Genomic DNA, 10,852 nt, shown 5'->3' with positions numbered 1-10,852 from the left:
TCCAGAAAGCGCGGCGGATTTGTGTTTTTATATTCTCAAACGCGATTCGCTTTGCATTTGGAAAGCGAAAGTTCTTTCCAACAAAATGTCATTCTTCTAGTGGGTTTTGAAAGCGACAGTTTTATTTGTGTGTTTTTTTTTTTAATATATTAAATGAAAGATATCAATTACTTATTTTTGTTGAATATTTTACGAAATAATTTTTTTTTGATTAAGGAGTAACAAACATACCTCCACGAAGCAATTTGCGACCCTCGTAGAGTTCCTAAAATAGACTAGCGGAATAGCAAAGGGAATTCTAAATGCTCCCGAATATAAGGCCAAAACCAGGGAGCATTGGGATGAAATCAAGGTTGTGCTTAATAGTCTTGGACCCCCAGTAAAAACGTCGGATGGTTGGAAGAAGGTAGGTCGAAGCTTTTTCTCAGTTTCGTGTTCATAATAAATACAAATTCTATTTGCATTGAAGGTATGGAAAGATTTTAAGTATCACATAAAGGATAAATTGCGAGAAAACAAAAAATCTATGCATGGGACAAGAGGTGGACCGAGCAAACAGCATGTGTTCTCGGTCTTAGAAGAAGACATTATTGCTTTGCTGGACTTAAACACCCAGGTGTGTGGTCTCAAAGTAAGGAAATTTGGAACAGCAGATGCTTTTCCAACCAGAGAACCATTAAAAGAAAAAATCGTACAAATACGTGAAAATCTTTCACCAGAAACCCGTAAACTATTTGAGGAATCTGAAATTTTACTGTCAGAAGAAATAAATGAACAACCGGAAGAAGGTGAATTTGACATAGAAATGGAAGAGCATGCACAAAAGACACCAACTCGCAACACTAGAACTTCCGCTGCAACATCAAACAAATTGTTGGAGCTCCAAGTGAACCAACAAAAGATGTACCAGGAAAAATCGTTACATCTCCTACAAGAGCAGAGAGAGTTATTGGAAAGAAAAAATAAAGAACTTAAACAAAAAACCTTAATCTAAGAAATTAATTTAATATTTAGCGAAATATCGTTGAACAAAAGGCTGTAGGATTAATATCGGAACTAATTTACAAAATTAATAAAAATTAAGGTATAATTACCAACTGTTAAACTAACGAGAAACTTGTTTTATTCCAATCCAATAACAATTTGAATTTTTTACATATTCAATTGAGTTAAAAAATATTTAATTTTTCATAGTAAAGAGGTTTGTAAGTGGGCAAAATTAGAACTAGTGGTTGATTTTGGATAGTTATTTTTAAATTCTTTTCTTAAAATCTTAAGGGACTAGTTAGTACCAAAAGATGGCATAAAACCCAACAATGTAAAAAGTATTTTCAAAGTTTTGTGTGCGTATTCAGTTGAAACGGAGTGTATATTCTACAATAAATAACATTTTTCGAGGCAATCTAACATCATGAGTTAACGTTTTTAGTAAAATTCGTAATGGTTTTCCAAATCTTCAATCTCTTCAATATTCGTTTTAAATAATTATAGTATTTCATAAATTCTTTATAGATTGTTAGATTTTACCTGTCTTAAAACAATTTGAAAGAAACGCTAAACCATTTGTTTAGCACATATGATAGAGCGTTTTGAACAAAAAAATGAAAATGGATTGAAATTAGTTTTTGTAGAACTTTTTCTCGTAACAAAATCGTAGTTCAAACAAATCTATTATATATAATATTAATAAATATAAAAATAATGTTTTGATTTGTTAAACGCTGGTCTAACTATTTATTATCGTTATGTTGTTCTCGCTCTATTTAACACGTTGTTTCGCGCCGCCGTTTTTGAGCACTCGTCACAGTTATAGATTAATTTTTTACAAAATCTACGATAGGATGGATTCTGTACAATACAAATTCATGCGATAACTGTTATTTATGTATAATATAAAAAATAGTAAAATAATGTTCACAACTTGAACAGATAGAATACAAATTAACTCCAAAACGTGTTCTTTAAAACTATGAAAGTATTAAATTCAAGGTTTGCTCAAAACTTCACAAAGAGTAAAATAAATACTATCATAACTTATCAGAATTTATAGAAATTAAGATAGATACTAATATGATATAAACTGTATCTAGAAAACAAATTTATACTTTGCAAAATTATCATATAATTTATTATTAAGAGATCATATGTTTGTTTTAACTTAGCCTTAAAAACTCGTTTTTTGTTGTATTTAGCTTTTTTAAAGGAGCATTTTTATAAAACCTGATATGTCAAAAAAAAAAATTAAAGACAAAATCAGGATATCTTAATCCTTTAAAAAAGTATTGTGTATGCAACAGACAAAATGGAGGAATGGGCGACATTTTCACTGCGGTATTTTATCTATTTTTGATACTAAATGAAAATTGGCTGCAAGTCTAAAATATAGGCACTTAACCGAATCGGAGCATAGAAATGTAGAAGATTTCAAATCCAAAGTAAAAATCTTGGAAGCCTTATCTCCTTGATAACGTCGTTTTGAAAAGATATAAGGTGTATTGCAAGCGCAGCAAATAGATTGTAAATGAAAATAACAACTGTAACTTAAGCATAACAAATATATGTAAATTATTTAATTAATATATACAGCTGTGTTCAAAATAATAGGAGTGCTTTTACAAAATTTGCTCAAGTGTTTTTTTTTACCATGTGTATACTGGTAACCAGCCCATTTCTCTACCGGTAAGTATAACGGGACATTAAAGATGATAAAACAATGAACTGGTTTGCAATTCATAACCGTTTACATTTGTAACCAGAGAACAAATGATCTTTACTCTCAATCAGGCTATTCAAAATAATAGGAGTTGAGTTATATTGTACGTACAAAAAAAATCAAAAACTTAAAAAAATAAACAGTAAGTAACTAAATTAAAATAGGAATATTAAATAGTTACAATATCGAATATCTAAACAAGTTTGGTTATTTAGTGGGCCGATTAAAGCACTGCACGAAAAACGGGAAATCATAAAAAAGTTGCGAAATGAAGGAAAAACGTATAAGGATATAAAGTTGATGTTGGGGTGCTCTGACCAAATGATCGCCAATGCTGTAAAATATGAAAAAAAGTCGAAACCCGGGGACGAAAAGGAGAAACGAGTGAAAATGACGATCGTCGTATTGTTCGCTACAGCCGAAGGGATCCTTTTGCGTCCTCTGAGATGATCCAGGAAGATCTAGGACTAGCAGTAAGTAGCGTAACAATAAGAAGGCGATTGTTGGAACACAATCTTTCCGCTCGCAGTCCACATAAAGTGCCGATGCCTCCAAAAAACATGTAGCCGCTCGTTTGAAATTTGCAAGAAGCCATGCTAATTGGCCTGCAGAGATATGGCAAATATTTTGTACATTTTTTAAGCCTCGGTACACCATTAAAACGGTAAAGCATGGAGGTGCTAAAGTGATGGCATGGGGCAGTTTCTCATATGCTGGTTTTGGCCCCATACATCAAATCATTGGCACGATGGACCAGCGCGTTCATGTGGATACAACGTTCAGTGTGATGCTGCCTTATGCGAGTTGGAATATGCCGGTTAAATGGTTATTTCAACATGACAACGACCCGAAAAACACCAGTAAGTCTGCCAAGGAATGGTTTCGGGTCAATGGGGTTTAGGTCATGGACTAGCCAGCTCAGTCGCCAGACCTCAATCCCATAGAAAATTTATGGGCAGATGTGAAAAAGGGTGTTTCTCGACGAAGACCCTTGAATTCGAGGCTGTTGTGGGACGCAGTCGAGGGAACATGGAACCAAATTAAAGTTGAGCGTTGTAAGGCCCTTGTAAACTCTATGCCACTCAGATGTGCAGCAATTATAAAAAACAAAAAGTTTTCCACAAAATACTGACAAACAAATCTTAATATTGAATATTTTTTTTTTAAGTTTTTTATACTTTATTTTGTTTACTCCTATTATTTTGAACAATTCGTTTTGGCTTATTTTGATAAAACTCATGTTTTTACTACCTTATTTGTTTTAAACAAAGTAGTCTTTAAGCTTAATAATAAAAAACTGGATTACCTATTTTGTACAAAAGAAAAAAGAAATTTAAAAAAATTATAAAACTTTTGAGTCACGATTTAAGCTAAAAAGAACAGGCACTCCTATTTTTTGAATACAACTGTAAATATATATATCAAGATCTTTATTTAAGGTTTTTTGTGTTACACACTGTATACAAACAAAATTAATCAAATTATTTTTTCTGACACATCACATGATTAAATTAATTTGATTTTTAAAATAGCATTTAACTTAAAAAGGACTTAGCCGATAAAAATGCTTTGGATTGAATATAACCAATTATGTAGAAGATTACATGTCTGAACATTTTAAACACCTTCTGTTTTAATAAAAGCTTTAAAAGGTTGATTATAAGGTTCACTTAAAAAGTCCATAAGTATTTTGAATTCTAAAAATGGAATCCAGAATATTTTTGTATTATTTTTATTTTATTTATATATATTATGTCATTTGCAATTTATATTGTTAAATTTTATTCAAAATATCCTTTACAATAGGAAGAATTTGTTTTCTTGTTGGCTTAATATTTTCTTGTTGAAAGAACCTACCACCACGAAAATTCAAGTTTTCGATTTCTCTTAGGTGTAAATTCGGATTATCATGACTTTTAATTTTGTCTAATATTTCTTCAAAAAGCCCATCGTTATTTATGTTCACCAACCCAATATCTCTCGATACCATCGATTTATTTGATATTTTCATACCAATTAAGAGAATCACAGAACAATTATTTTCTTTGGCAAATATTTCTATCGACTGCTTGGCATTAGTTCGTTTTAAAAACTCCTGCACTGAAATTGGATAGCCCGGAATTCCCACAATGATACTGCCAACTGAGTTCGAGACCAATTTTAAGTCTTTATATAGTAACTGCATGGCTGTTAATGAGCTAACATCTTCACGCGCTTTAATTAACTCCAAAAACAAAGTTTCTCGTTGTTCTACGCGATTCGTTATTCCTAGAAAATCTTCTATTTTAGCTGCAACTTCCGAGTCCATCTCAGTTTTCCTACAAGCTTCAGGCGAAAAGTTAACAGTGTCCATAACAATAGCGCCATACAATAATTGCAATGGTAAGTTAAATTCCGAGTTCAAACATGTCGATCGCATTATTAAGTTACCGATAAGAGTGGCACATGAGCCAACCTCTTCAATAGTTGTTTTGCAGGATTTGGGTAGTCCACATGCTTTGTCAAAAGGACGGTGATCGAATACTTCTATAACTGAATCTCTATAAGGCGAGACATGATGATCCACTAAAATAACAGAGTTCTTTTGAATGAAATCATTAGTTGTGTCATCTTTGAACACCAATATTTCATCTCGAATATTAAATCTTTCCAAATAGTAAAGAACTTCAGTTTTAATAGGAAAGTTTTTTCTTGGAATATTGAGAATAGGCAGGAAGTTGCATGTTTGTGGATGTATCTTAGAATAGAAGAAAGCAAGAGCTAATGCTGACACAGCTGAATCCAGATCACAACTTTCATTCCCGAGAATAAGACAGAGTTTTTCCTAGAACAACATTTTTATTTCAAGTTATTTTTAAAAAGTGAAATACATACAGATTGATTCAAAAGCCGCCTACTATTTTTTAAGAAGGATAACATTTTGTATTTATTGGTTTGTAACTCAGTAAGTTACCGGATTAAAAAAATAAATAACAAAACAAAACATAACTTTCGCAAGAAATTCAAACTACAAACTCACAAATTACAAAAGAATATAAATATTTATCAAAAATACTCAATCAAAAGAATAGAAGCATTTTGTACGTTTCACCCTCCAAATCCATTTGATTAAAGTTAAACAGATGTTTTTGCAATTTTGACATTAAGTACGTGAATATGGCTGCGTTCAATTTTGTGGTGGATAGGGTATCTTGGATGGCTGTGTTCAATGTTGTTAGTGTTGTACGTATAAAATAACAGCTGAGATGACAAACAAGGAATCCAAAGGTATCCAAGAATTTCTGATGTATGATTGAAATTCAAGAAAATTTAAAATTGATTTCAGCTTTTTGTGCAACACTAACAAAAAGGTATCCGGATACCCTATCTGTCTTAGATTGTTAAATACAACATTAGGCAGGTTCAGACGGCATAATGCAATTGAAAGTGGGACAAGTTTGTAGTATCTGATTGGCCAGCTGCCAAAATATTACCTTCCAATTAAGGCAACTTTAATAAAAAAGTTGACTGGAAAGTAATAGGCTTTTCACACCAAACCCTAAACCAGGTTTTTGAAAACCCGAAAATCATTCACACCGAACATTTACACGTTTTCATTTAACATTTAAATTTGTTTAACACCGGCTGTCAAATTTTGTATTGATGAAAAAAACATTTCAGAATGAGCCGCAGAACTTTCGATATACTCTGCAATAAACTAAAAGATCTAAAAATGCAAGATACAAACTTTACCCTTATGAAGTAGTTATCAAGTTGATTTTCAGGAAGGTAAGGATCTAAACGAGCTCCAAAAGAACGTAGTCAATCCAGTCATGCGGATAAAATAAAAATATCCAAGTACTTCCTTTCCTGTGCTGTGCTGTGATAGAGCAGCATATTAGCGCAGACAATGCCGTAACAGTAGCTCTTCTCAAGAAGAGTTTCAACTGAAGTTCTGGGGACGGGTGGAATGGGCTCACGACATGAACCAACAAGAACTAGAAGCTCGCTTGGCTGCAGCTATCCTCTTTGTTCACTTCAACCGGTCAGAATAATTTAACAAAGAGAAGCTAATTGTGTAGAAAATATGCGATAAAATCAATGAAAAACAAAACTGTTACAAAAAAAATTAATTTTATTTCAAACATTTTCTTTTTCCTATCACAAAAAACTCAATCCAAAATACTGCTTATGACTATTGCTTCTGTTGGCCAAATGTGCTTTCAGAATCGCCATGTATTGTGGCCGTCCAAGCAGCTAATAAGCAGGGTTGAGAAAATTCTGAACGATTTCCTTTAGGTCATAGCCCGCTGCGACATAGCGTACACCAGAAATTTTCTTTCATGCTTAAGCCTAGTACATACTTCCTCGTGAAGTGAACGTTCGCCAGTGGAGAAAGTGAACTTTTGACATTGCTCACTGGTACACACTTGTGAGTACACGTTGTGAACATTTGACTTCAGCTTCACCAACAGTTCCCGTACATTTTGCACGTGAATTGCCCGTGAACGAAAACTCTCCACTTTGTTCTCCACTCAGCTTCACGAGCAAGTTCACGGGTGAACCAAAAACTGAAATTTGTATGGGTTCACGAGATGGTTCACAAGTATGTACTAGGCTTTAAGCCTAGTACATACTTCACGGGCAATTCACATGCAAAATGTACGGGAACTGTTGATGAATCTTTGACATTTGGTTTCCGCATTTTAAAGTTTGTGGCTGCTTGCGCGTTGTTCTAAAAAAAAAGTTAAAATGGTGTCATATAAAATAGAATACCTATTTGAAGATTCAACTGATGAAGTTGACGATGTTCACAACGTGTACTCACAAGTGTGTACTAGTGAGCAATGTCAAAAGTTCACTTTCTCCACTGGCGAACGTTCACTTCACGAGGAAGTATGTACTAGGCTTTATTCTCCTCTACAAATGAACTTATCGCCGTCCTCATATCTCCAAAATCCTTGTGATTGAACGGAGTTACCGGAAATCTTTTCTTCAGGTAGGAAGCGAAAGCGTCGAACATATTTGTGGTAACGATTTGGAAGAATTGGAAACGTCATTACGAACTTAACTATGAGCAAGTCTTCTTCGTCATTGGGGTCGTCACGCCAGTAGCCATAGTGAATTCCAGTTCCTCGCTGAACAAAGAGCGTTGGAAACTCTGGAGAATCATAAAAGAATCCTGTGCCGCACATAGTCACCATAGGCCTTGGAAAATTTTCCATATTCTGTAAATAAAAAACAAAAAACAAAAATTCTTGTTTTGTAAGGAAATTTTATATTTTTTTTTTATATACCACGACCAAATTTATTTCAAAATGAAATATTTGTTTTGACAACAGCTATCAGCTGTTTTGTTTACATTAATTTGAGAGCTGATATTTTCAAAAGGTTTGTTTGTTTAGTTCAACTTTGAATTGCAACTAGTTTTCGAGAGGTTTTATATAAAACTTGTGGTTTACAAAAACTAGTCGTTTACCAATAATGTACGGAATAACTTGAGTTTTCGATGTAGGTTTTCGGCGAAAACCGGGTTTCGGGTTTGGTGTGAAAAGTCAAGAAAAATCTTCCTCACTATTAAGTCACGTCTATCAAAACGGCAATTGATCATGTTTTTTCATTCAACTGAAAGCTGAATTTTATTGCTCTATGATTTATTTATTTTCTGCACAATTCCATTTGATTTCTTGTGTAAAAGGGTTCATTATCAAATTTGAAAATGAAAAAGTAATATTCCTTTACAAAATTAAATGCCCATCGTGATAAACTTGTAGTTTGCCTGAGGAATGTTTTGTAGACAATAATATTTTTGATAGTTTGTATTCGATGAACTGAAGGTAAAAGTTAGTTAAGTATAGTTCAAACTTTGAAATGTATGACACTTGAAAAACTAACTATTTTCTACGGTCAAAATGTACGTTCAGGGAATGAAGTTGACAACAAATAAAGTCCCTTATGTTGCTTAAATGGACATTGAATGAAATACATGGAGCTGCTTTGACAACAACTACTTAATATAGACAGCTCATTTTTTGTAAATTCCTGGTTTTAGGTGTTTTTAGATTTTAATTTGGCTCAACTTTCCTTTACCACTGCACACACGGTTCTTTGATTTGATAAATGCAAATAAATGATGCAATTTTAGAGCCAGGAAAAATTAATTCATATTTTAAATTGATTTTCAAAGTTCACTTTTTCGATTATGACATTTCTTTAATTTTTTTTGTTTCAGTGTTGCCATACTTGATTTGTTGTTGTGGATTTCATTTGATAAAAAAATTTTATTGAGTCCAAAACAGGTGCTTTTTAAACAGGGCACAAGAAATACAAAAAGAGATTTTATATACTAAACTTTGCACTCGTCCCCTGTTGTATGAAGTATAAGTAGGATTCGCTGGTATATACTCTCTCTCTTTATATATACTATATAAATAATTATGTATTGTATTGAATTATGTACTATAGCGTAAGCTTTAATTGAAGTTTAATATAATGTCACTATTGCCTAAAACGAACTTCTGTTAAATACCACATCCCCAAATCCTATATTTTGCTAAGACGGCTGTTTGAAGGGGACATATTCCAATGGAAAATCCTCCCTAAAGGGCCATTCACATGAGAGCGACCGACGAATGAATTTATAAAATGTGATTTTAACGAGTTTACAACACACTAAATTCTGTGAAAATTGTAAACAAAAAAATTGAAACATAACTTTAGTTTATCTCAAGGTAATAATATTAGCATTTTCATTGGCAAAACTAGAGAAATTTAAGAAAACAAATTATTTGGTCAATCAAGTTTAATTCACGTTCTACATATACGAAAAAAAATGCTAGGCGCCTCTTAAGAAAGATAGATAGATAAATAGCATTGAGCCAATAGTATGTCAATCATAAGAAGATTTATAACTGTACAGTACTGTCGTAATTTCTTGATCTATAGTTTAAAGCACAATTCACATGAGCACGACCGACGACCAACGAATGAACGAATATTCGTCGATTTTGACATTTCTTTCACATGAGAGTTTTTAATTCGTCGCGAATGAAGTTTGACAAGGAGCCACAGCCAAACACCATTCACCTCTGAAACAAAAACAAGAATGATTTTTTTAGGTTAAGAACGCGCGATTATTTTATTCGTTGCAAGTGTGGATAATGTGGAACGCGAATAAAGTTTGATAGTTCGTATCAACTATAATTTTTTTCGCGACGAATAAATTTGTTTTCTTAAATTTATTAATAAGCGATATTGAAAAGTAAAAGTATGTATCATAAATCAAATAGACACTACATTGCTATCGTTTTATTAAGAATTTGTGTGGAAATATGTCTTCAAACGTATATAAACTCACATTTTGTAATTCATTCGTCGTTCGTTGGTCGCGCTCATGTGAATACTACTTAAGGCTTGATGATTAAATAAACACAGTTCTTATTCATAGTCAATTTTCCTGACTGTGTTTAGTAAAGCCCTAGTTTAAGCTTGTATTCTACTGCAATTATACTTAAGATGGCAGCTCAAAACAAAAAAATACTGTTATATTTTCAAACTTATTATTTTGTGTTGCCATTCATCAAATTGGGTGTATAATATAATAACAATATTAAGAAATGTGACTGTTTCTTTATATAAACGACATCATTCTTAAAAATTCTGGTCCCTTAATTCAAATAAATTGAATCGTGTTTTGTATATTTTTCTTTACAGAACACCAAATAACTCAAACTAATCTAAGAAATCCATATTTTCTTCAATTACGGTATCAATCGACATTTTTATTTCATATAATTTAATTTTTTAGCATTTCAATTCACAAATAAAAATCAAATATGACATTTACCTCTGATAATAAGAACTTAAACACATCAATTCCTATGTTTATAGTTAAACCACAAATTAAGCATTTAACTTTAGTTTAAATTTATTTATAAATAGCCTAAACTCTGGACTTAATTAATAAAAACTTAGCAAACATCTATGAATATGCTCCAAAAGGTTTTATAATTTTGGGCGTTTGCAAGGAAAACAAAGTAAAGGACAATTGTCAATAAAATGGCTTAAGTCTTCATTTTCCATAATATTACAAAGATTACAGATTTTTGTAAGATCAGTTCAATAAGTTAAAAACTTGAACACGTGTTCTTAAAATTAAGC

At 32.3% G+C, this 10,852-nt stretch overlaps 2 protein-coding genes across 2 annotated transcripts; one reads left to right on the top strand and one right to left on the bottom strand.

Annotated features, from left to right (window-relative positions):
• The first annotated feature begins 280 nt into the window (after nucleotides 1-280).
• LOC129947082 (uncharacterized) lies at nucleotides 281-1,018 on the top strand. The gene is made up of 2 exons (XM_056057517.1): nucleotides 281-406; nucleotides 470-1,018. Exon 2 carries the CDS (start codon nucleotides 527-529, stop codon nucleotides 992-994), a length of 468 nt encoding a protein of 155 aa, XP_055913492.1. The 5' UTR covers nucleotides 281-406; nucleotides 470-526; the 3' UTR covers nucleotides 995-1,018.
• Nucleotides 1,019-2,537: 1,519 nt separating this feature from the next.
• On the bottom strand, nucleotides 2,538-5,769 carry LOC129947171 (exopolyphosphatase PRUNE1). Its single transcript, XM_056057619.1, has 2 exons — nucleotides 5,588-5,769; nucleotides 2,538-5,537 (listed from the first exon to the last, which is right to left on the bottom strand). Exons 1-2 carry the CDS (start codon nucleotides 5,630-5,632, stop codon nucleotides 4,488-4,490), a joined length of 1,095 nt encoding a protein of 364 aa, XP_055913594.1. The 5' UTR covers nucleotides 5,633-5,769; the 3' UTR covers nucleotides 2,538-4,487.
• Between the last annotated feature and the right edge of the window lie 5,083 nt (nucleotides 5,770-10,852).

The sequence above is a fragment of the Eupeodes corollae genome, chromosome 2 (assembly GCF_945859685.1).
Source record: "Eupeodes corollae chromosome 2, idEupCoro1.1, whole genome shotgun sequence".
Taxonomy (NCBI): domain Eukaryota; kingdom Metazoa; phylum Arthropoda; class Insecta; order Diptera; family Syrphidae; genus Eupeodes; species Eupeodes corollae.
The sequence above is the reverse complement of the archived record's forward strand: the minus strand, read 5'-3'. Positions and strand labels throughout refer to the sequence as shown.